This window comes from Danio rerio, chromosome 5 (assembly GCF_049306965.1).
Source record: "Danio rerio strain Tuebingen ecotype United States chromosome 5, GRCz12tu, whole genome shotgun sequence".
In the NCBI taxonomy this organism is placed as follows: domain Eukaryota; kingdom Metazoa; phylum Chordata; class Actinopteri; order Cypriniformes; family Danionidae; genus Danio; species Danio rerio.
In genome coordinates, this window is record NC_133180.1 from 34680279 (window position 1) to 34708219 (window position 27941).

A 27941-nucleotide genomic window follows, 5' to 3' on the forward strand; every position below is an offset into this window, starting at 1 on the left:
AAAGTCTCTTTACAGTCCAATAGTAAGGATTACAGTAAATGATCTAAATGTGTTTATATGTATTTTTATATTCTCGGTAAAGCATAAAACAAACAAAAAATGTTCATCCAATTAAATATTATCAGTAGCATCCACAAAGCTACATTTACCAATCGCAGATCAATAAATGACGGCACCGAGATTCACAGAGCTGTGAGGCTGGTGTCTAGCCGATGAAAGTAAATCCTATGATGGCAAGATAGACAATTTCTTCTTCTTCTTGTTTTACGGTGGTTAAAAACAAACTTTTTGTGCATTACTGCCACCTCTGGTCGGTGATGTCAGCAACCAAATTAGGCTAACAAAAGAAACTTGCTTGATGGAAAGATCACTTAGAAAGAGGAGTTATTTCTGGAGCAAGATTTTTTCATGACCATACCTCAAGAAGTACATGTTAAGATGCTATAACTTAACTTAAGATGCTGTTCTCAAAAAAAAAACTTTAGTAATTTATAGTAAGTATTACTATAAATTAATGCATTATGTAATGTAATTTATTAATGAAGAGTTGTAAAAATATATAAAATATGCATAATGCTTATGTCAAAATATTTCTCTTAACTATAAATTACTATAGTTTTTTAAATGTGTATTTTAAATGTTTGGTTTAGCTGTTACATGCTATAGTTTGTTTCTTTTTAGTACAGCATATTATTTACAGTAATTCATTTATCTGAATTATGCCTCATATGTTTCATTGTCAGTTTTATTGACCCCTAAGATATGATTGACTTGGATTTACGTTGCTTCGATTTCAAAATAAAAACTGCAAAAATAGCTTAGAGGTAGCTAAGCTACTTTTGCCAAGTAGCTTTTAGCTTAGCTTGCTAATGTTACATTTCCCAGAAGGTAGCTTTTAGTGTAGTTAAGCTACATTTTGAGTGGAGTAGCTAATAGCTTAGCTCACTATATTTTTCCAAGAAGCTTGCCCAACACTGTGTTTGGCTTACAATTTTATAAAAAATGTACTGTCTGATATTACTTCATTGCTTTTACATTTAATAATGATTAATAATGTGCTTTAACAGAAACAACTTTAACATTTGTATCTGGATAAATGGCAAGTTCTAATCTTGCTATTCAGTGAGAACATATCTGCATTAGTTCATGAGGTTAGTCTATCATGAGTAACACTTTGTCTAGAGTGCAACCTTCTCACTATAATAGCTGATGCTGCAGACAGATTTTGAATGTCTCAGGCCAGCTACAGCTATTTTGTGCTTTTAAGAGAAAGTCATATCTGCTTGTATGGAAAAATGCTAAAATCTCAATAACTGCTATACATAAACTGGCAATTAAATTAAAATTGGTAATAAAACTGACACAAACTGTCTCACAAAGGTTGTTTAAATCTCAGCACTGACCTGTGTTGGTGGTGTTATTTCAAACCTTGCTTGTATATTATAGATATGTACTGCATATAATTTAATCAATGCTGCATACAATTATGCCTCCAGATACGCAGTGACAGTAGCTAACAATCTTTGATATTACAAGCTTTGTGCTTAAGGTCAAAAAAACTACACAAAGCTTCTAAGAAAGAAAATTATGTTAAGACTGCTAACATTTTAACAGATTTCCACTTTCAGTTATCAACTACTGACTGTCAAAAATGCAACAAATCCATGGTAATTGCATTGACATTTAAAGGTGCAGTATGTAAGTTCGACACCCAGGGGTTAAACTAGGTATTACATTCCTGCATGAAAACAAACGCAAGCACAGGTTGCCAGATTAAGGAGCGAGTCTGATGATTGATCAAAGTAGTTTTATAACTTAAAGCAGCTGCACATGATAGAAGGAATACTTTCCATATTAAAGTTTTTGTCAGTTTTGTTAATTAGTCTTTGTTCTACCAACACCTTGAATTGACATATTAGAAACGACTTCTATTTCTTACAGCTGAATAACAGGATAAATTGTAATCAGGTACACCTCATGTGCTTTATTCTGTGTTACATGCTAATAATGTGAGTTTGAATGCCGTTTCACATTACTTTTATTGCCATACTGAAAGCAGCAGCAAATAGTTCACCTCAGATCTTGAAAATAAACTAAACCATTTGAAATTGAACTTTAGAACTGTGAAATAACAACACATACTGTATCAGTGATTCAGCATGTACATTTAATAATGTTAAAGAGGTTTAATATGTATTAATTAGGTTATAAACTATACCATTTTGTGAGTGGGTGCATATTCTGTGCTTCTGAATGGCTGTTTAAATTTCTGTCGTGTTTTGCTGCAAACAGCCAAATTGCTTATCACTGCAAATCTCTTTATGTAGGGTGTTGTTAGGACACAAGGTTTACAATTTAGCTTGGTCAATTAATGTTTACATTCGTAATATTTATATTATTTGCTAATTAATAACCACCTCATGTGGAACTCTGAATCTGCATCTCATTTCGGTGTCTGCCACTGTCCACCAGAAGTCGCATTTCGGTTACTGACACACACTTTGAGAGCCATTCTAAATGAATGAGTGAATGAGTGAATGAAATATAATTGGCTATACTGCCATTAGGCGAGTTAAAATAACCAAAACAAAGACAGCCATTCTGGCACAAAAAACACATTTTCAAATCAGAATATCTGACTTCAACATTGTTTTTCAGATAAACAAGAATCAAGAATTTACTTGACATGTTTCTTAAATATCTGCAAACATATTATGGTATGTTAATGCTTTGAAAGAGTCATAAACTTACATACAGTATCTCTAAAGACCATCTTTTATAGTGAAATATACAGACTTTAACTTGCTAATTTCAAGTTACTTAATTGAAATTATGTCAATGTTTGTTTGGATTTCTAGAAGTGATTTTCATTTAAAAGGGAGACTCAACTTCAGCTGTTTTTACTAAAGAGAAAATTATAATACAATTAGAATAAAAAGAAGAAATATTTTCATGAAACAAATGTGACAATAGAGTGCTGATGAGTCTAGGTTGCGAATGTTTGTGTCACTCTCTTTTGCTCTGCAGAGGAAAGATGGCCATTGAGCGGTTATAGTTTTATTGCTCATCTCTTGTGCTGCTCTCCTCCCTGGGGAGTCGCCATTATTGTGGCAAAAATGGGACCAACACATTCGACAGTGAACTCACATGCAACCCAATGTGCTCCTCTCCATCATTTTCACCCGCACATGCATGCAGCCATCCTTCTCCTCCTCTCACTGTAAACGCAAACACACACACACACACACAGAGCCTTTTAACACTGGGAAATAGGAACAGGATGTCCTTTGGCACTTGCCAATTGCTTTAAACCACACATAAAAATTCAGCCAGAAACAAATTTAGACTTATTTATAGAGCAAAGGTTTGAGGAAACGTGTCCATAGGGAGCAATCACAAACCCCGATTCTGTGTGAAAAGTGCAATGTGTCGCCCTGGAAGTATTAAAAACAGCTGGAGAGGGCCGATGCAAGCATTTCTTGCTGGAAAGCCAGAGATGTGTGTATGGATGGACAGAAATGATGCACAGTAGATCCATTTCAAAATCCATGCAGTGCCTTTGCAGAAATCAGTTTATTTATATGTTATTTATTGACTTTTTTTTTTATATGCACACAATATGAAGAGCCATACACAGAAATAACCATTTACTTTTTTCTTTACAAGTATATTTTCTGTTTCGTTCATTTACAAACACACACACACACACACACACTCATTCTCACTGAGACCTTTAATTACAGATGGTTTTATCGGTCCTTTTATGATTTGTACTCTTGGTTTGTCTTTTGCTCCTTTCTTGACTCCATTTCATGGCATTGTTACATCACTTTAGTCTCTTTCCTTCGTTCTTTGTTCAGTCTGTTAGCTTTTGTTCAGGGGATCAGTACGATAGCAATGCACTGGAAAAACGTTATCGACAGCTGAATAGGGAGCATGTTTAACTCCGAAGCAAATGATGATGGAGAAAAGGGTCTGATTGCGTTGTAATTTCACAGAATGAGAGTAGGGGGAATTTAGAGGTGAGAGAAAAAAAAGTACAAGAGAAAATACAATACAAAGACACAAACCTACAGAGGCAACTTTGCAGTTAAAGTGGTCGGAAACTTAGAAGGAACTCCAGAGATTGGGATGGGCACTCACTTGTGTCCATTTAAGAGTCTTGACAACATCCTGTGATGTTGCTTTTACAGTCATCTTCCTGTAGATTTTCCAAAGTAATGTGCTCGTTATTCACTGGTGTAGATTTAATGGATTTTTTAAACTCCACAGCTTGCAGACCAGAAGTTAAAACAAAGAGTCCATTCGAGTGACTGTAGTCTCTTTCAATCCCAGTCACATGACTACTGACATTATCAGGACATTTCGAGGATCTTTTTCTATCAAACATTTGTGTGCTTCTGCTGATTTCCCGTAAGAAAACATTTCACATGCGCTAAAAGTCTCTAAAACATACACACTGTACATGAAATCTACACATATCTTAAAGCTCTTGGTACAGTTATAAAGTACAACTCAAAATGGCAAAATCCATGAATTGTCAATGTTTTTACCTGCACTTGCACATGTTCATTCACAAGTCTGCATCAACATTTGTCATTACATGTAAAAACAAAACAAATAAACAAAGGGAGGAAACTAGACTTTTTTGGTAGTTGTGAAATGTGTAAATCTCTTTTTCTCAATTCAAAATTACAGTTTAAAAATATTAAACATAAACCATCATTATAATGCAGAAAACTAATGAAAAAGCGATGAAAAAATAAAGGACCACTTGAAAATTCTCAGCTTCTCTGGATTTACAATTGATACTTGTTTCATGTTTAAGCAAACCCAATTTTTCTTTTATTCTGAAAACTGCTGATGGCATTTCCCAGCAGACACAATGTCATAAGACATTAATATTAGGTTAGATTTAGGTCGCCAGAATCTAAAGACAACGTTATTTTGACGTCCAATAACGACATCAAATGACATTAATATTTGGTTGATTTTAGGTTGTGTTGGAAAGTGACCAAAATCCAACGTTGAGCAAAAATCTTAAACCAACATCATATTGACATTTATTCATCAGGTATGGCAACCAAAATCCAACATAGACGTCATAGTGGTAACGTTCACACAACGTCAAGCTGTAACATCATTAGATGTTGACATTTTGTTGTTTTTAGGTTGCATTGGAAAATAACCAAAACGCAATGTCTATCTAATGTTGGACACTGATGTCAGCCTGATGTTGGGTTCTGACGTCAACCTGATTTTCATTTCTAAACAAAATGCAATGTTCACGATGTTGGTGTACAAAGTCAATCTAACGTCATATTGACGTCCTATTCCTGCTGAGTTGTTATGACCTGTAGTTTTTGTTTGCATCATTTCGATCTATATGGTATCTTGTTTCTTCTGAAAGCCGACCCCCCCCCCCAACCCCCCCACCCCCACCCCCCGCCTTTTTTTTCCCCCCTTCTCTCTCTTTGTTCTAGATGGGCATGGCCAGTAAATAATAAATAGATGTGATAATTGGTCCAGCATCATGACTCCAGCTAAACTGGCTAAACTCCAGCTCCAGGGGTCACCAGTGTCTTACATATTTTAACTCCAAACCTATTTAAACACACCTGAACAAGCTAATCAAGGTCTTACTAGGTATACTTGAAACATCCAGGCAGGTGTGTTGAGGCAAGTTGGAGCTAAACCCTGCAGGGACAACAGCCGTCCAGTACCGAGATTGGTGCTTCCTGCTCTATGCCTTCCCTCACACAATCGTTTCATTTAATACATTTTCTTACTCACAACAACCAACCCATTTTCTGTTACAACATCCAGGGATAAACCATAACAGAAATAAAAGAAGTTTATTGTTAGTGAGAAAAAAATATGAAACTAAATGATTGTGTGAAGAATGTGTCGAACCAAAGAGATATGGCAAAAATGAAAGTATTTATTGGTTTGTTGAGAATCACTTCAGGGACAGACAAGGCCAAAATAATAAACAAAACATGTCTTTTGTTTCCCTAACAAAAAACAATATAAATACATGAAAAGTCCTCATGTCCTCTACTTTTCTTATTTACTCCCAGGGCCATTTATATTCATTCATTCATTTTCTTGTCAGCTTAGTCCCTTTATTAATCCGGGGTCGCCACAGCGGAATGAACCGCCAACTTATCCAGCAAGTATTTACGCAGCGGATGCCCTTTCAGCCGCAACCCATCTCTGGAAAACATCCACACACACGCTCATACACTACAGACAAATTAGCCTACCCAATTCACCTGTACCGCATGTCTTTGGACTGTGGGGGAAACCGGAGCACCCGGAGGGAACTCACGCGCAGGCAGGGAGAACATGCAAACTCCACACAGAAACGGCAACTGAGCCTAGGTTCGAACCAGCGACCTTCTTGCTGTGAGGCGACAGCACTACCTACTGCGCCACTGCCTCGCTCAGGCCATTTATATCGAAGTTGTTATTTAGCCGCATCATGTTGGTGTTTTGTAACATCTAATTTTTACGAGGTGGGTCATTAGCTCAATGCTCAACCTTCAACCTGGCGGACCAGAACATACACACATACACTACGGACAATTTGACTAATCCAATTCACCAATAGTGCATGTTTTTGTACTTGTTGGGGAAACTGGAGCACCCAGTGAAAACTTATGTGAACACGTGGAAAACATGCAAACTACACATAGAAACCTCAACTGACCCAGCTGAGGATCGAACTAGCAACCTTCTTGCTATGAGGTGACAATGCTACCCACTGCTACTATGTCGCCCTCTCTACTTTTCTTGAAGTGACAAAAACAAAGTTTTCCTAAACTTAATGTAATGCATAATCCCGAATCACAAATCTTAATCAAGGTCTTTAAACAGGCAGAGGTCAAAACGGGGAATTCTCAAAACTAACAAATAGAACAACTATATCTTTCTAATTGAAACACAAACCAGCAATCAAATTAACAACACATAGTAATATGATTATAGCAAACGATTTAAATTCAAGTAACGGCGATGGCACAAAGTGGCAACAGAGTGAAGGCTTAGAGGGCCTTTACATCTGGAGTAATGCTGCTGGACCAATCACCACATCCATGTTATATTCACTGACCATGCCCATCTAGAACGAAGAAAGTGAAAGACAGAGAGGGAAAAAAATAATTTTGAAATATCACAGAGATCAAAATGATCCAAAAAACAAAACAAAACTACAGGTCATAACACATTTCTTCCAAATTTAGATATGTCTAAATTTTAACATAATTTACAGCATAAAAAAGCTGCCATGTTTTCAGACGTGTAAGTACTTATTTTTTATACAAAACAATACCAATATTTTACCTTAGAAAGGTTAGGAAATCAATATTTGGTTAAAAAAAAGCTTTCAATCACAACAACTGAAAATGCCTTCATTTCAAATTCAAATGATTTGTTAACATTTTACATAAACCCACACCTAATCCAGTAAATCCAGGATCAAAACGAGAATTTGGGCAGATTTTTTTTTCAGAGCTGTAGGTAGCAAGGATGGATTATGAAACAGAATTGGAAAGAACAGAAGCAGGAGAAAAGGAAAAAGTCAGAAAAGAGCAAGAAAAGAGAACAATGAGCTGCGTAATTGTACTAAATGACACGTTGACCTTTTCCACTTCCTCAGGAGAGCAAAGAAAACAAACCAAAGGAATGAGAGGTGAGAACAAATGAGAAGAAGACCAGGAGGGAAAAAAAAGAAAGGGCAAGAGATGAAGGCAGACACTTGAACATGAGGGGAAAGAAGAGCGGCATTCTCATTCTAGATGTCTGACCTTTGGAGAGTGAACTAGAGAGAGAGAGAGAGAGAGAGAGAGAGAGAGAGAGAGAGAGAGAGAGAGAGAGAGAGAGAGAGAGAGAGAGAGAGAGAGGGCAGTGAATGTGCTGATATACATGTTAGCTTTCGCACATGAAACAGGGCAGGATGGCTCATTTAAATTAACATTACGACACAGGGTCTAAAGGCATGCGTGAACAATGACATGTATATGAGTGCTAGGTAAACACACTCAACGGGCTGAAAAAGAGATTCCCCAAAACACACTCCAACTTGTGCTGAGTCAGAATTTCACACTCGGGAAAAAGACGAGACAATACCACATTTCCCTTTCATCTCACTTCCACAAACACACACACACATAAACAGCCTCCATCTGCGTTTGTGCGAGATGAAGAGTCTGGCTGATGATCACTTGGCAATGGCGATCAAACAAAGTGGCCAATATGCTCACTAATGGCCTGTCAGACAGATGAGAGACAAACTCCCACAGAAACCTTTGCACTGATCTCCTCCCAGACTGCCTCTCGCTTTCATTCCCCTCCCCATTTTACACACTTTCTCCTTTTATGCTAGCTTTCTTCTTCAAACATGAAAACTAAGTGGAGATTTGGCCTTGGCTTGTGTGTTCAAAGTATTAACTGTGTAATACGAGCGAGAATGCTGACAGAAGGAACCATTCTAATATTTCATTGTCGTACATGGTCTTCTCATAATGAATTCCCTAACCAGTGGCTGAGTACGCTGGACTCAGTGTCATTTCCATCAGAACCGAAGTGTGACTCACTGTAGTTGAGATCCCACGTTGGGGAGTGAAGAGACGTCAAGGCCTGATGATGAAGAGATTGTCAAATGGAGGGCAGGAGTTACAGCAAGGCCACACGATAGTGTGACTTTTCTGCCAAATTAATAAACAGGACAACAGAAAACTCTCTTTTTAGATCAGCAACAGCAAATGTTTATGTTGTTTCTCACATTGTAAATCCCATATAGAAGTCTTAAAAACATTTATTTGTACTTTTTTCACTTCCTCGGAAATTAAATATTAATTCCGACACATTTACTTGGTCTCTCTCTCATCGCGTGTTGGTCGAATCTTCATTTCTGTGAATTTTAGTGAGTACTGCCAGCCGGTCCAGGACGACCACTCGATGCCGTCGGCGTAAGAGGTGTGCTGCCCGCGCAGGTATTGCCCGTTCAGGTTGGAGGTGTGGCAGTTCCGGTACCACCAGGCACCATGGTAGAAAGAAGCGCAGTTATTCTCTGAATGATCGTTGTCTCTGTCTTTAGTTGTGAACTTCATTCCGTTATGCTTTAGTAATGAATCGCCTGCGTATATGTGCACACACAAAGAAAAAGAGCAGAAAGACAATTAAATAAAAATGTAGGTCAGATAGTTGTTTTTCATTAATACATTGATCAAAAGAAGCAGTAAAAATGTTTATCTAATTTTATTTAATTTATTCCAAGAGTTCACAGTTAGCTGATGATTGATTATAAAGCTTGTTTGGCATGCTGTCCCGGGAGAGAGCCCTGAGCTCATAAGATCCTCGAGCCTGGGGCTCCCTCCAGTTTGCAAGGCGAGAGGGGAGTTTGAGCTCTGGTAGATCTCGAGAACTCCCCTGCTGTAGTAGCTAATGAACAGTGATTGCTCCTAAAAAATAATTACTTACTAGAAGCATGTCTATGATGCTGATTTGGAATAGTCAATTAACTTAAATTGCATGTTTTTGGACGGTGGGAGGAAACCGGGGAACCCCACATGAACATGCGGAGAATGTGTACACTCCACAAAGAAACGTTGACTGGCTTGGTGAGGAATAGAACCAGTAAAGTTCTTGCTGTGAAGCAACAGTGCTAATCACTGGGCCACCGTAGCACCCATCTAGAAAAGAAGGAGGAGTAGGGGTGGAAGGGGGATTCTTCAAAACGAAGATGGCTTTTATAGGGAACCCAGGGAATTTATAGTGGCTTAGGAATCGGTAAATCATAAATTGGATAATGCAGGAGCAGCCGCAGGCAATCATAAGCACAAGATCCTCTTGAAATTAATTTATAAATAAACTTCATTTAATTTGTAATGTAAAAAAAATTGTAATATAAAAAAGCTTTTGTCTAAATGTTTATTAATAATATAGTAATATATCATTATTTTGTATTAAAACCTAAAGTTTGAGTTAAAAAACTGAGAAGTAATTAAAAAGCTGAGCACATCTTGGCAAAGAATACAACTGAACTATATTGAGAAAAATGATCAGAAAATAAATTAATTACCACAATAACATCAATACTCTGAAAACTCTTTGTGGATTTCACTTTTCATTATGTACAGTTAGGTTTGTATGCATGTACAGTTTGTATGCATTTATATGCTTATGAATGTCTGATGATCAGGTTAGATTACATGTGCTTCTATTGTTTGTTTCTGCTTATTGTTCACTTGTTCTGTATTATTTCAAAGAATGCAAAACTGTATAAACATGGAAACCCTGTCAGTGGTGTAGTGTCATAAAGAACAAATCTTGCCAATGGGAAGGGATGAGTTAAGATGAATATAAAGTAGGGCAAACCACTAAAATATCTACAGCATACAATAATTAAGAATATGGTTTATATAAGATTGCATGAGAATGCTTTGTTCATAACTACAGCAACTGTATAGACCCTCACAGTGTTTTGTTCCAGAATCATTACTGTTCTACAACTAAATCCCTCAACCGCCACTTCATTATGGAGTTGTGATGGAACTGATGATAAGAGACTGTTTTTTTCAAAAACAATTCTGAATGTTACTGTATAATTAGGCTGCGACAAAGCTGACTTGTGGTATTCTACAAATAACGTTGTGAAACTCATCACTGAAAGCCATTTCACACTAACGACTCCAGATGCCCAGGAACACAAGACAAGTTAGCATACAAAAGAAAACTCGTCTCATCTCTGTGGCCCAGATGAAAGCTTTTTCAGCATTTTACTCCACTTCTGTGTGATTAATGTATATGGAATTACAGTCTTTCCTATGCTTTGTTTCTGTCTCTCTCTGTCAGACTGTAATTCTTCAAAACATCACCTTTTTGCAACACTTTAAAAGTAGGAAAACTCACTCTGGGTTGAGTCCCTCCTCATCAGTGATATTTTAATAATTCTTTTTCAGTAACTCACACACAAACACAAGAATAGATGCTGCTCCATAATTAGCTGAACAAATGTGTGAAGTTATGCTTTTTCTAAAAGTGGTCTTGGACAGCTTAGTTGAATGAAACAAACTCAAAGTAGCTTGAGTCGAAAAAGTGCTGTGATTTGCTGTTGATATCAGAGGTAGACACACAGTTCATGAAACATATATTACCATGTGTCAAGTTCATTTTTATCTAACATTTTTTTTTGGCAAAGGCTTTACACTAAACAAATTGCCAGCCTTTCTAAATGTCAATGTATTTGAGTCACTTCATGTCACATTAGAAATTGTTATAAAAAAAGTATTTAATATAAATTTACTGAAACATTACAAATGTCTTTGCTTGACCAATTAAATGCATCCCTGCTAACAAATCAAACTTACTGTATTATTATAAACATCTGTGGTGATTTATACCACTTTACTGTGTGTGTCTATATAGTTCTGTGTAATAAAAACGGAAACACGGAAAAATTAATGAACACATGAAGAACGGGAGATGTAAAAAACATGGTAAGGCCAGACAGCAGCTGAAATCTCTCATTAATTAGAAAGCAGCCATGAGCCCTTGTCAGTGTAAATGAATATTAGCTGTTACAGCGATTAGGCATTTCAGAAAGACAATGACGGCAAATACAGCCAAGGAAACTCTCAACTGGTTTCAAAAAAGAAAAGAAAAAAATGGCCCACGCAATCACCTAAACTAAATCCAATAGAAAATTAGAACTAGAGTTAGGTTGCGTTCACACCAGACCTGGACGAAGTGTGGAGCACAAGTCATTAACATGTTAAGTCAATGCGAGTTTAGTGTTTTGCATGTTTGACACATATATCGCGCAAATCCCTCAGGTTGGAAAATCTGAACTTCAGTGGAAATTTACGCTGCGTTATCCAATCAGGAGCTTGCTCTTGTAGGAACGTGATTATGATGTAGTTGTTGGTGTACTAAGAGGGAAATCCTCTTGCCGACAATGGATAACAACTCATCAAAGTGGGCTTGGCTCAGTCTGAAGCACCACTGAACCGTCCATCATCCAGGTATAGTCTCTGGAGGAGTTAGTGCACCTCTAAAGGATCTAGTGGACACAGACACTGCACAGAACAAATCTACGCTGTTTTTCAGCCTTCCTAAAGCACATAAAGGCACAGGTACTACAGTATCTCAATAAAATCCATGTTAGCCAATTAGCAATGAAGCTAATGTCACCAGGCAGACAGAAGCCCTGCCCATGAATAAAATTTGATGCACGAATGAAGTAAATTTGATGCGTGAATAAATTGAGAAAAATAAAAATGTTGACACATTTGCTTATGTGCGTATAGCATGATTTAGTCACGTATGTCGTGTCTAATGTGAACATAGCATTAGGGTTCATGGATGAAACACAGAGAACAGTCAGGAGTTTTAGAATGTTGAAGTCTGTAAAAAAAAAAAAAAATCACACCTGAGCAAAGCATGCAACTCCATGAGTTAAGTCTATAAAAAATGTATCGTGAAGCTGTCATTACCAAAAAAAGTCTTTTATACAAAGTATTAAATGCATTTTATCAATTCGGTGATTTCTCCTTGAGCAACTCTATAATAAATTTTTCAGACGTTTAATGTGTATGTTTTTATTAAAACATTGTGTTTTTATTAAAATCTGGGTCAACAACTCCTTTAGAAATATTTTTATCAGAAAAATGTCATGTTCAATACTTTATTTACCCGCTGGTAAAAAAGTGGGTTATGACCATGGAATTATGTGGGTCACGGGGATAAACCAATTGACAACCACTTTACTAGTGCATATGACGACTTTCAGAGAGAGCAGAAAATTAAGGTAATAGTGAGAATAATCAGCCAAAATATTACTGAAATTAAATACGCTGCATGGAAGGAGCATAACATAATATTCAGTATTAAAAAGAAAATAATGGAACAGTAATATATTTTCCCTCCACTTATTTGCGTTTTTATACTTTTCATTTCCTTCATAATACATTTTCAAACCCCCCTGGTCCAAAGAACACAGTAGCCTCACACAGCATTTGCTTTACAAACAATTTCCAAAGTATTCAACTTATATTCACTTGTTTTGTGCGGCCAGGAAAGAGTGATGTCTTTCAGACCTAAAGTGTGGCAAGAACATAAAAAGAGTCAACCTGTGAGTCAATGACAATTTGACTTCAATGCCACCTTCCCTCTTGTAGTATCAGTCTCATCTGATGGCAACAGGTGCTGTTGAGCAACAGAAATACACCTTCCCCATTTCCGTGGCAGAAAGGAGAATTTGGAAAGCCATCGGGCCTGCTGTCCACTTTGCTGAATTTTTTGGCAGAAGAGCAGGATGGTGATGTGTTTACTGCCCTGTAAACTGTTATTGTAAGCTTAACACGGACACAGACTACATTCCAAACAAAAGCTGGAACACAGTGTTCCATGGAGATGGAGAGAGAAAGCAGAAAAAAGAAAGTGTACCAGGATGAGTACAATAGAGGTAAATGTCAGGTGGTATTTCCAAACCTCACTGGGATTCCTTCAGAACCCGTTTGTATTTAACCTTTTATCCAGCCTAAAATACAACAGATGATACGCAGAAGAGGATAACATTTGCGGAATGAAAGCGTTAAACCCCATTCCTATTCCTGAACAGCTCGTGACCTTGAAGATTTCCAGCTTTCTGATCCGCAGTCAGTTTTACACAATAACGTCAAAGACAATACAGCGAGAAACGGATCCCAGACCGGAGCTCAATTTCCCCCTGGAAGCACACGTCATTCAAGCTTGACAGATTTAGTCCGCAGCGATGGGAATAAGCCATTAGTCACACTAGGGTCGCATGAAGCCCATTGAAAATACTTGTATTGCTGCCGTTGACACTTCTGCATTAAGAGTGTTATAGCACAGACATGTCCTTGCAGACTCTCCCATTCGCTCACATACTCTTGGGAACACTTTTCATTTGTCAAGAGAATGTTATAATCTCAGAAAAGCTTCATGTGTTATTACCATGTGTGACTGTCTAAAAAAACACCGCACAAACATGCAACCTGCCCAAAACATAAGTCCACAAACATACATGGGCTACTTTTTGCTCACAAGCCAGCAAGAATAAGAAGTCACCTTGACACTGTTTGTGTTTTGAGACGTATTAGAGCCCACCAGACTGGACCAGAGCACAACTGCCTGTCAAAATTCAATGCAAATGATCACAATAATACTCTCAGTGCTGTGATTAGGGGAGACCTGTCAGGCAGAAAACAAGAAAGCCAGCAGCTCAAGGGCATGAAGACGCTGCCCAGCAGAGACCACCTGCTCACCTGACACCAGCGCTACAGACATGATCCAATTCAGGGCCGGATATACCTGCTGTACCGTCAGGAGATCTCTCACCCCTCTCTTTTATGCTCCCTCCATGCTGCATTTTCCTCAGCTCCAGCCCTCAAGTTCAAACTCGCAATGCTCTTTCTATTTCTGCTTATTTCGCGCCCTCTTGTTTCTTGTAGGACTCTGAGGGGCTTTCAAATTGTGTCTGTGTTCTTGACATTTGTCTTGACATCTTTGACATTTGTCTAGGTCAGTGGTGATAATTGACTGGAAGACATTTCATCTTCTGAATGCAGTGGTGGATTGAGAAACGTTTACACATGTAAAAAGAAGAGAAAGAGTAAAGAAGCATGTTTCTAGTTACTTTTGAGCATATAAATATATATATATTATTAATGAGAAAGGAACAGAGTAAAAAGTTTCTTTTTGTCTTTAATAAATCAGAAAATTAACACAGCAAATGAAGCAAAAGTGCCAACCTTTAACCCTCTGGGGTCTGAGGTGATTTTGGGGTCCCTAAGATGTTTTGACATGCCCTGACATTTGTGCTTATTTCAGCTACTTATTACATAGTATTGGGAAACATGTATTTTTATTTTGTATTCAGCACAAACTGGACTACAATAATTTGTGAGAAATACTGATGTGCATGCAATTAGGTAACACTTTATTTTGATGGTCCACTTGAGTATTAGCAAACTGTCTGCTTAATATTTGTTGATATGCTCCTTCAACAGACATTTAACTGACTATAAGAACCTTTCCAAGTAGATGTCAAATTACATTAACCCCAACACTGACCCCAACCTAACAGTCTATCTAATATCTAATGAGAATTATTTTGCATTTAGATGCAATGTAACTTACATTCAACAAACTGACCATCAAAATAAAGTGTGACCAAAAATTATGCATGGTTAGTAGGTTTTAGAGAAAAAAAAAAGTAGCCGAACAAAGGTTCAAAAAGCCAATTTAAATTGGCCTGAACAAGACTTTTGAGAAACCAGTCTTGAAGGCTAGAACATTTACTTCACAATTATGCAAAAAAATTTCTCTTCTCTCATTCAAGGAAAACATTGCAACATTTTACATTTTGCAAAGTCTGTTTTGTGTCAGCTCAGCTGTATGCGTGTGAGTGACTATGGTCATGAATAATTCACCTGGAGAGACAAAAGACACTCCCCCATTCACTAATGTTCACCCATCAAGGGCATTTTAAAGCAATGTCCAGCTGCAAAAGCTAGCCCAAACTAAATGCCTGTTGTTTTACTTGTTGCATTATGGCCATGTAAACACTATGGGTAAACAATGTATGTGCACTTAAACAGCATGCACAAAATATATTTGAAATAGTATAAAATGTGTTTGCAAAACTGTTGTAATAATAAATATTTCTTGTGCATCAATCCAGCATTTAATAATACTTTCTAAATGACTCCGAGACACAGAAGTAGCTTAATGACAAAAGCTTTAAACATAAGAATAAATAATATTTTAAACATGAAAAACTTTACATCAAAATAATATTTTAAGACCTTTTAGTTTGTGGAGAAAATAAAGAATGCAAACACTGTTTATTTTCCTTATTTTGCAAAAGCACACACTTTTGTTGTTATTTTGAGTGTACACAAAAACGTAGACACATAACAGATTCGATTGATGTATAATTATACAGATCTATCTGTATGATCAAAACTAAAAGTGTATTTTACGTTCTTTTTGGCGTCATCACGAGAAGACGCCTCAAACTGCGTATACAGTTAAATCTTTAAATCTACTCTTAAAAGTAAATCTACTTTTAAAAGTACACATTTACCCCAAGACCGTCAAATAGATGTAACAAAGTAAATAAAGTCATTTTTTTTACTGCCCACCCTTATCTGTGTGAGTTCACAGCTGTGAAAGCGGTTACAATTAAATGTAAAATAGTGCAATTTATTCAAAAGTTGCATAAAATTACTAAATTTGAATAAGCTAGGAGTCTTGAGTATCTTAAGCATTATGAAAAGCCACAAAATAACAAACAAAAAAAAAACACATCTATTGAGTTTTCCTTGCAGACCACATGGAAAATACAACACGATACACAACGTGACCAATGGGGTCTGATTTACAAATGATACTCATGAATATTATTCTTATGCAATCATCCCATCAAAGGATTGCTCATTATTGCACACTTTGAAATCATTCATTCCAAAGGGAGTGGAGTAGTCTGATTTATGAAACTGAATTTTGGGAATCTGTTCTGGTATCTAGCATTAGTGTTTGGTTGTGTGTTGATTTGCAAAGGGAGCATGATACAATTTGTGTTTTTTGGAGCTGTGGAGTGTTTACAGTTTCTTAAGTGCCATGAATATTCTGTGTATGCCATCAAGCGCTGAAATGGATCAATTATCTGAATGATTAAGCATTTAATAGTGTTGACAGAGATTTTATCTTCCTAACTGATTTGCATAGCGGGTTGTTCAAAGTTACTTTAATATAAAGCATGCGATTTCAACAAGGCATACTAATTTCAGGATATTCAAGATATTGACCCTTTATCTTTAGTTTTATGTATTTATTATGTAAATATGCATGTGTGTACCTGCAGTGCCAGTATAATCAGCAATGGTGAGGGGGTACCCGTCATCCTCTGGATCAACAGAGAACAGCCCAACTCCAAACACACCGTACTGTGCAAAAGCTGTGCTGTTCTCAAAGTCTTCCAGATCAATGCGCAGTTCATAGTTTCCTTGGATAGAGAGAGCATGGATCTGTTTCAACCCTGATGAGAGAGAGAGAAAAAAAGAGAGCAATTATTTTATTTATTATTTTCATTCATAAAAAGTGTAACTGGATTATGACAGTAACATTTATATTAGGACTGTATGAACGAGAATTAAGAAAAATGTTTGAATTAATTAACTGCACAGGTTTCTATAAATTATCATCAGCTTAAATCTATTTATACTCTGATTCCCCAAATGAATGCAGAATCAACAATAAAGTATATTTTAAATTATCTTAATTTAATTGTACCTTTACATCATTATGAAATGCTTTTTTTTAAAGCTATAAAGATTTAAATTTCACTGAAGAAATTTTTTCTAATTCAACATTTTATATATTCACATTGTGTCATGTCAGTCAATTCTATTTACTATCAATTTCTGGGCAAAATTAAGATTGCAAATACCAATTAAAACAAAGGTCTCATTTATGAGAAGTAAATTTGAACTAAATTACAACTGGTGCATACAAAATTGAGACTCTTTCCGCCTCATTCAATGTAAGACTTATTTTGAAAAGGAAAAGAAACCTGATAGTTTCCTTTAAAATGTAGGTAACTTCAGCCTTCATTTAATGTCAAAACACATTTCCATACTTTTCTATGGGTCCTTCTTTTGACAAATAAGTTTTATATAGTCATTGAATAGACTTACAATAATCACAACCCATTCATTCATTCTTTCATTCTTTAATTCATTCATTCATTCATTTATTTTCTTTTCAGCTTAGTGCCTTTATTAATCCGGGGTTGCCACAGCGGAATGAACTACCAACTTTTCCAGCACGTTTTACGCATCAGATGCCCTTCTAACCACAACCCATCTCTGGAAAACATCCACACACACACCTATTGACACACTTACAAAACGGACAATTTAGCCTACTCAATTCACCGGTACTGCATGTCTTTGGATTGAGGGGACCAGAGCTACCGGAGGAAACCCATGCAAACGCAGAGAGAACATGCAAACTCTACACAGAAATGCCAATTGACCCAGCCAAAGCTCGAACCAGCGACCTTTTTGCTGTGAGGCGACAACAATAACTACTGCGCCACTGCGTCGCCAATAATCACAACTTCCAGGATTAATTTCCTGTTATGCATAAACTTACAAAAACAAACAAGAAAAAAAACAACAACAACAAAACCCCAAAACAAAAACAAACACCCCAAATAAGTATAACATACAGTTATAAAAAACAACAACAACTCTTTAATTACAATACATGACTAAGGTTGGGACCTTTCTATGGACCCATAATTGCCTGTACACATGTTAGCTGTTAGTCCACCAATAAGTCCACACGTACATAATCTCTGGGATAAGATAGACCACAATATTCAAACAGCATAAACACAAAGTCACAGGAACTAAAAAGAAAAACCATAGTCTCAAGAAAGTGGAAAAACAGGCTGCATAAATGGTTACTTTTTCTTATATTTTTCTTACACATCAGATAACTGATCCCCAAAATTAACACATTTTTCCCATCCCACTATGAACGTGTGATTTGCTCACACTATCTGTGGCTTGCATAAAATAAATAAATAAATAAAATGCAGAAGCATCTATTATTATGCAAAGTGAATGCACACTTTCAAAATTTATACACGACTACTATGCATTAGGTCTTCCTGGAAAACAACAAGGTCTTAGGGGAGATTCGCTCTTTTCATATTTTGTTGTTTTTATATTACATTCAGCCCCATCAGCACCAGACAGTGAAAGTCTCGCAGCATTGTCCTCAAATATCAACACTTAGTTGAATTATTTAAATTAATTTGACATAAAGGACACCCTACCACCACAGACAATATTTTAATAAAATAGGTGCAATGAATGAAAACTGAAAAAGAATGAGAAACAGGAGTGCATTCAAAACCAAAACTCTTTCTGCCTTATTCAAAAAATAAAAAATATATAAAAGATTTATTTTTGAAAAGGATAAGAAACCTGCTACTTTCACTTGGAATTTACATAACTTTAATTCAAGCTTAATGAAAACCCTTGAGATTTTTCCAGAGGCTTGTTTGGAATAATTAAACATAGGGAGTATTTTACACCCTCTTTGCTTTTCTACCAAAGAAGGGGCAAAAACAGGCGAGTCTGTGCACATTACACTCAGGTGTGCCTGAGTTTTCAATTAAACATTATTGTGAAGACATTTCAGATGTAAGAACTAAGCAGCATTTTGTCTTGAATTATCATACTGATTGCTCAATTAACAAGCGAGAGTGAATGTGAGTCAGAGTGTGCTGTTGGATGGCTTTATCAGGTGAATGCTTCTTCTTTGATTATTACAAACTAAAGCAGAAATTACCATGATGTTTTCCCTCCATATCTGAGCAGAGAATCATTCAAGTTACTTACTCATGTGATTGATGAATGAGATGTGTAATATGCTGTTCTTCATCAATTTTTTCCCCGATTCAAGAACATCAGATGAAAAGCATAAATGTAAAATTATATGTTTGTTTTTGGTTATTATAACCACTAAGAAAGCATAGTGTCCCTCTTGAACTCCACAAAACCAGACCAAAGCCACTAGGGGTGTAACGGACCACTGTTGATCCGTAATTCGTAAGGATCACAACCCACGGTTCGAAACACGTGGCCTATGGATTAATGTTTTTTTACTGGTATTAATCCAAAATTTGTAACAATCACAGAGAGATCGCCTTTCGCATCATTCAAATCACATGTATGAAAGCATTTAAGCTTTCCTGTAAAATACAATAATGACGAAAGAAATTTTGGTTGGGATGTGGTGGGTTAGGTTATTAAAGGGGTTTTCTGTCAATCCTTGTTTAATCTCCATTAATTCATTCAGTGTAAGTTGCACGATTAATTATTAAAAGATCGGGATCAACAATTTCTCAACATAAGCTATAAATAATAGGTATTTACAAATGATTATTAATCTTAAGAGATTAGGTGTTTAGTCTTTTGAGTAAGGCCTAAAGTTACAAACAGTCAGATAACACAGAAGTATTGGGATAACAGTTTATAGATAAAACCACTGATGTTTATGGTAAAGATTAAAATCACCGACATATGCATTTAATGACGTTAAAAGAAGTTGTAAAATGTTGTGAAAGTGGTAGGAAGCAATCAGCCATCCAAATTATGCCACTGAAAAATTCTTCAAAAATGATACACCTAACAACGAAACATGAAGTTTTATGAGTGAATAACGGAATCATTTATTGACAATGAGACAAAAAATAAATATGGGTTGTACAAATTATGTTAGATTTATACATTTAACGTCATCAGCAACAATAACAGTGATTTTTTATTTTTATTTAGCTTGTTATTCCTTCATTTAAAAAAAAAATAAATAAAATTACAGGTTCTAAGTTCTGTTTGTTAAAACCAAAAGCGTCGTGCAGTACTCTCCTCTTTTTGGCTGATCCGAAAAATCGTCCACTTTTGACTATAAACCATAATATTATCCAAATAATAAGATTTGTGATCTGTTACACCACTAAAAGCCACAGTATCATTAGAAAACATTGTTTGCACAAACAATACATAAAGTATCTTTATTTTTATGCATTATATATGAAATTATCAAAGGCAGCATTCACTGCATTTAAGCATTCAAGTTTTATAAGTTATATTACAGAATATAATGAAAATAATTTCTTAAATTGTCCTAATCCAGCAGTTCAGCACAACAAAGCTAAAATATAAACCATACTGTGATTGTACTAAAATAATTCAATCGCAGTATTAGGTTTTAAAGTCTTTGAAAATAAGGGAAATACATGTAGATGGATCAAAAATACAAATTCAAAATACAGATACAAAAATACATTCATGCATGATTCTGAAATTTGCTATTTAAATGTGTTTTGCTTTTTTAAAACTAGCAGACACATTAAATATTAAAATGCCCCCATACATCCAGACAGTGGGAGCCCTGGTTTACAAAATGAAAGGTGTTGAGGGAATTAATTAAAATAAGAAATTTTATAGCAGTATTCACCTTGATTTTTAGTTGCCTTTAGCTTATTTAATTTTTTAAAATCACCTTGTTTGATTCATGTGTTTGCAGCTTCTACTGTACAATGCATATCAAGTCATTTTGAGTATGTTAAAGTTTGCTGAGGGCATATTTGAGAACAAAAATTTAACCTTAAAATAAATGTTTGTGCATTTATAGAAGCTAAAGCCTGTTCATTTTTGTTTTTCAAAATAATGGCATCCCCAAATATCCCTAAAAGGAAATTTATGTCAGCTTTATCTGACCTTTGGGGACACATTAGCTCCCAAACTACAGCTAAGCAAACCCACACACGCTCGAATTTAGAAAAAGAGACGGAGAAAGTGCGCATGATAGATCATACACTTCCTCTCTTCCATGCTTTCTGCCAGATGCCCTGCTATTGTGATTTGGGCAGTCAAACCCCATGGTGCCTGGGCACTTCCTATTTGCCAGTAAACATAAATAGACACTGATATATTGAGATAGATAGCAGACTGTGTGTTGAGCACAAATTTAAGAGAGCAACACAATAAAAAGCCCACGGGCAGCAGCACTCACACGGCACACCTGTGATAAATACCACTCTAAAAATGACATATTCCTGCAATTATGCAGGGGGAAATTGGGTCAGAGCAATCCATAACATTTCAAAGCTCATCTGGGTTACTATACACACACACAAGTGCACTCTCAACAAATAAAAACATCATACTAAACCATCTCGCCAATATAAGCACAATAAACACGTCAAATTGCTGCTTATTCAGATAATGATGCCATATTCCATCTTCTGCCGGCTAAACAGCATATTTGCAACTAATTTGAGTGATACAATATCGGATTCATTAACAATTCATGCACAGACAGCGCACAGCTATACTTCTCTTTTTCGCCATGGTAAAAGGTTCAAATATTAATGATTTATTTGCTTAGATTTGAAAAGTATGTTGCGAGGGAAACGCATCGAGTGGTTATAAATATCCCCAAAACCATTTTTCCACATTCGCACGGTTTTACTCCAGGAAACAGACACAGCGCTTGAGTCATTACACTCTATCTTTTTCTCTTTCTGTCCTCTTACAGTGACATTTCTGCGAGTTAAAATATTCATAATGCTTTTTCTGTCTGTGTGGCTCCGTGCAGAAGAAAAGGAAATAAAGAAATGGAGGAGGGAAAAAGAACTCACAGGAAGGAGAGTGAAGTGTGTGTTTGGTGAAGAAGAATGAACAGGAGGCAGGAATACTGTGATGGAGAGATGGAGGGCAGCGGAGAGGGCAGAAAGTGGAGGGGTGTCTTTGAACACCTGTCTGTTCTCTCTCTTTCCTATCAAGACGAGAGAAGAATGGAAAGGATCTCCTACAGACTTCAAAGGGAGAAACTCAGGGGGAAAGTGTAATTTGTGTGAACACACACACCCAAAACAGGCTGACAAGATTCAAAGGTTTGGGATGAAAAATCCACATACTTACTCATATGACTGTGAAGAACATTTGAATGTTAACCACCTGTTACTCTTCCTGAGAAGATTCAGTTCTCACACATAGACATCATTTTTTTCTTTACTTTTTTTCTGGTGATTGTGAAGAAAATTTGAAACTTAACCTCCTGATACTCTTCCTGGGGAGCTTCATTTCTTAAATCTGATCTGTACAACAAAATAAATGGAATATTTTGGTTTAACAAGAATAAAAAACAAAGGTTTTAGAATAGAATATCTTTCATTTTCCTTCAGCTTAGTCCTTTACTCATCAAGGGTTGCCATAAGGGAATGAACCGCCAACTTATCCAGCAAATATTTTACACAGTAGAGGCCCTTCCAGCTGCAAGCCAGTACTGGGAAACATGCAAACACACTCACTCACACACATACACTACGACCAATTTAGCTTATTCAATTTACCTATACACGCATATCTTTGGAGTGTGGGGGAAACTGGAGCACCCAGAGAAACCCAAGCTGACACATAAAGAACATGCAAACTTTACATACAAATGCCAACTGACCCAGCTGGAACTCGAACCAGGGACCTTCTTGCTGTGAGGTGACAGTGCTAACCATAGAGCAACCAGACAACATGATCTGACTATATATTGCAAGATCAATGCAGTTGAAAAGAACATCAAATCTGATTTAAAGCTTGTGACATAAACCTGCACATCAACCTGATCACTTTATTTAATGTTCACATGAACACTCTTTTAAGGTGAATCATTCAGAATAAAAAGTAAAACAAAAAGTGTACATGTAAACATAGCTGATGTGCATTATTAGACAACTGAGGCAAAACATACTAATGCAGTATGTACCTTTTAGAATATCTTATAATGGTTAATTTTAATAAATTTAATAAATTTAATAAATTTTAATAACTTTATAATGAGGTTCATTAGGTAATGCATTTACTAACATGAACAACGCATGTACAGCATTTATTAATCATAATTGAACATTTACTAATGCATTATTAACATCCAAGTCCATGCTTGTTAACATTAGTTAATGCACCGTGAGTTAACATGAACTAACAATGGACTACTCTATTTTCATAAACTAACGTTAACTAACATGAACAAATACAGTAGTAGATGTATTGTTCATTGTTTGTTCATGTTAGTAAATGCATTAATTAACATTAACTAACATTACTACATATAACTAATGAACCTTATTGTAAAGTGTGACCAAAATAATTGTAAACTATTTCTAGGGATGTCCAGATCCAATCATGTGATCAGAAATTGGGCCCGATCACGTGGTCTATAGTTATGCGGTGTCACAGGCTTAGACCTCTTTCTTGACTTCACACAAAAACAGCAACGCGTGTGGCATTATATCACTTAGTTGCATAGACACTATTGGCTAAATGCCGGCAAAGTAGAACACAGGAGAAGGTTGAAGCAGAAAGCGCGAGTATGTCTTGTAGAAGTATCAGATCGGGTCGCTATCGGTAGATACTCAAAATCAAATTACTCGGACTTGAGGGGAAAAAAATCTAATTGAAAAATCCCTAGTTATTACCCTGGGATTTAGTAAAAAGATTTAATTTAAAAAGACTACCTACAATATGGACCTTAAAGGGATAGTTCACCGGAAAATTACATTTACTCACCTTTTACTCAAATTCAAGAGTTTCCAAGCCTTTATGGGTTTCCATTTCTTGCAGAAAAAATAAGTCATTTTGAAAAATGTTCAAGACATGTAACCATTGACTGGTTGCAGATTTTCAATCTTTTTCAACAAAACTTGCAAAAAAAAAAAAAGATACCCAAACAGTTTTGCAACAAGTGAAATGTGAGTAAATAACCTGGCCCATCATTTGGATTCTTAATAATAATAATAATAATAATAATTATTATAATAATAATAAATTATAATTATAACATAAATAATAATAATATATATAAATAATAATAATAATAATAATAATGATCATCATCATCATCCTCATTTTATATAAATAACCATTATAAATTACAATAATCATTGTATTCATTGTATGTATTTATAGTTTTTATTTTATTATTTTAAGTTCCCAATTTAATGAAACAAGTAACATTTCTGTGTCCTAAGAGTAAAGCTAGATGAAGACATTGGCAGGGATCCCCTGAGGGTACAGAGGTGACTCTGGATCAGTTTGGATGAGGTTTCGTCACCTATTTTCACTGTGTTCTAGAATTCAGTTACAGAAGGAAAAGCCAAGTTTGAAGAGCAGCTCAGAGAAAGTGACACCTGAGGGGGGAAGCAGCTCTACACTCTCTAACTCACTCCCTGAGACACCGTACGTGTCACACATGTGTCGATGTTCAAAAGCAGTGTGCAGAGGCAGAGAAATGAGTCACCAGCAGAGCTGTACGCAAAACTAAGAACATCCAACAAGAGCCAGAGACAGCAGGCCCGATTCAACACATAATCTGTCTTTTCAAACATTGCCAATGTACCTTTAGTTGTCATTATTCAAAACAACCCAGGGAATTATTCTTTTTTCTGACAAAGGAAAAGGAAAAGGAAATCCCCCAAACTAAATAAGATGTACTCCAACATGTCATGTTTCTTTTTGTTGAGAAATAAAGGTTGCCATGACATATACACAAGTAGAAAGTCAAAAAGATTACAATAGAGAACAGGCAAAACATTACATTACAGTTGACAGTGTGAAAAGTGAACAAAAAGACAAGTGTTCACACTGATAAAATCACAGGGATCAGATTTGAAGAATCAAATGCCATAGAACTTCAGCTTAAAGCAGATTTGCACTCAAAATGAAAATGAGTCATTTAATGTTATAAAGCATTTTTCACATGTCATTTTTTCTGCATCTGAAGTGTAATGTGGCTTTTGTCACAAAGCAACTTATATACCTACTTATGTAAAAAAAAAAAAGAAAAAAAAAAGGTTTTAATTCAGCTTCCCTTTAAATAAATTCATTTAGTCTTGACCTTGATATTATGCTTTTTATAGTAACATGATAGAATGTTGTAGATGGAACAAACCCAAAATATACTGGTATAAGCATCAGCTTTCATTATGTATAAAAAATAATAGTTTAATATATGCAAAAATCCAATATCACTAGTGTATACTGTACTAACATCACTGCTCTCAGTGCAGATACAGTACATTTAAAGGAATTGTATATTGAAGGAGGCTGAACTGCAAATTTAATGCATGTTTTACTTTGTTTAGGACAATCAGTAGCCTATTCTACATTGTGTGTGTGTGTGTGTGTGTGTGTGTGTGTGTGTGTGTGTGTGTCCTTTTCAGTAAAACAATTGCATTTGACACAGCCCAATATAAAGTCTGTTGTAAGAACTCTTCCATCCAGTTCATGGGTGGCAGTCCTACAGAATTTTGTTCTGATTTCACCTATTAATTAAATACTCACCAGCTCTCGTATATCCCTAAGATCTTGGATAGCTTGTTCAGATGTACTTGGTTAAGGCTGAATCAGACGTCTGTAAGGCTATAGCTTTCCAGCACCAAATTGACCACCCCTGAAAGCAGGCTCTATGGTAACATTTTTTTATTAGGAGCACTTTTGCTCCTAATCAAAAATATTTAGATGGACAGTGAAAAATTTAGGAGCGCGTAAAACTTTTTTCTCTTTAAATGACGCAATATTGTTGTGCTATATAACATCCTCAAGTATGGAAAGCATTTTTTAATATAAAAATTATGAAACGTTTATTCATTTATTTTCTTTTTGGCTTAGTCCCTTTATTAATCCTTGGTCGCCTCAGCGGAATGAACCGCCAACTTGTCCAGCATGTTTTACGCAGCGGATGCCCTTCCAGCTGCAACCCATGACTGGGAAACATCTATACTCATTCACACTCATACACTATGGACAATTTGGCTTACCCAATTTACCGGTATCGCATGTCTTTGGACTTGTGGGGAAAACCGGAGCACCCATGGAAACCCACAAACTCCACACAGATATGCTAACTGACCCAGCTGAGGCTTGAACTAGCGACCTTGCTGTGAAGCAGACGTGCTACCCACTGCGCCACAGTGCAGCCCATTATGAAACATAGCTTTAAAAAAAGTGTAATATTTTCAGTTTCAGAAAAGCAGTTATAAACAGGCTGTCCTAAAAAATAATGCACTCATTTTTATATGCACAAACACACAATGTACAGATGTTGTAATGCACAAATCTATTTAAAGGACTGTTCATAAATAAAACTTGTCATTATTTAACCACCCTAATGTCTGGGTTATCATGTCTGTGCTAGGATAGATATCTGTTTTTCTTATGAAGCAAAAGTAATAGAATGGAATGCGTAATGGAAAAGGTTTACACAGCCCTAGAAGAGGCACTGATTACAATTTTCTTGTTCATACCCATTTTTGCAGATTCTGCTGTTCTTTATAAGAACTATAATTATAATAATAAAATAATAATAACAATAAAATAATAATAATAATGAATCAACATATGTGTCCTACAAACATTAATTAAATAATTAAACATAAATAGTTGTTCAAAATAATAGTGAATCTTATAATTTTCCACTGCCTAAAACTTTATCTATTTCTCATTTTACAAAAGTCCAAAAATAAGCATATACTTAAAATTATTAAATAAAATAACAATATTTGCATAGCTTTGTATCATATACAGTAGTCAACATTTAAAGTGGTTCAAAACCTTTCATCAAAGTTTTCCTAAAACCATTAAACAACACCCTTTCCTATAGGACAATTTTGATCTACTTCAAATGTGGACTACTGTATCCTTAGAGTATTTTCATTTCTATTTTATCTTGTGAAGGTAAAGCACTTCAATGTGACCGGTGTTTTCTTTCTCTAAAATTAATAAAAAATTCAAATGAATTAAAATTATGATTGATGTTCAGTAAAATTTCTTCCATAGCAAACGTGTTAAAATAGCTTGATAGAAAAACATTCATATGACTTAAATTAGTCTTTAAATCGTTTAACTGATCGTGTCAATCGGTTAATCAATAATAATCATAAATGTCGTCTCAAGTGCAGAAAAAACATGTCAATGAGCTTCACTTCTGCTGAGAAGAGCTAAAGCTGTGTTCACCTGTTCAGAAGAAAAGCACTAGCAGCCCAATTGTTCTCCATCAGGACTCAATGATGTGCGCCTACGCAGAGTCAAAACCTGCGTGTGACAGACAGGGCTTGTTCAAGCGCCATCAGAAAAGCACTGCCAAAAGTTATTCTGAGTCGTAATTGTGTTTTAGGCGGAGGTCATCTGACAGGTATAATTAAGTTTGCTGTGTCAAAGTAATGGTCCTGGCTACAAATCGCAAATATCACTGTTGAAGGGTAACATACAGTTGAAGTCAGAATTATTACCCCCCTGTTTATTTTTTTCCCCCAGATTTTTTTTTCTAAACATAAT

General features: G+C 35.9%; 1 protein-coding gene across 13 annotated transcripts in view; it reads right to left on the bottom strand.

Moving 5' to 3' along the window:
• fibcd1b (fibrinogen C domain containing 1b) overlaps nt 1-27941 on the bottom strand; it is a 288498-nt gene that overhangs the window by 7489 nt on the left and 253068 nt on the right. For 7 of the 13 annotated variants that reach the window (XM_068221274.2, XM_073950802.1, XM_073950804.1 and 4 more), the window contains 2 exons: nt 16889-17068; nt 3538-9139 (listed from right to left, as the gene is read on the bottom strand). In XM_068221274.2, coding sequence (XP_068077375.1) covers nt 8871-9139; nt 16889-17068 — 449 coding nt within the window. In that variant the 3' untranslated portion in view covers nt 3538-8870. Of the gene's footprint in view, nt 1-2148; nt 3219-3537; nt 9140-16888; nt 17069-27941 lie in introns of those variants that run through there. The other 6 variants (XM_073950807.1, XM_073950806.1, XM_073950805.1 and 3 more) reach the window with 3 other exon arrangements.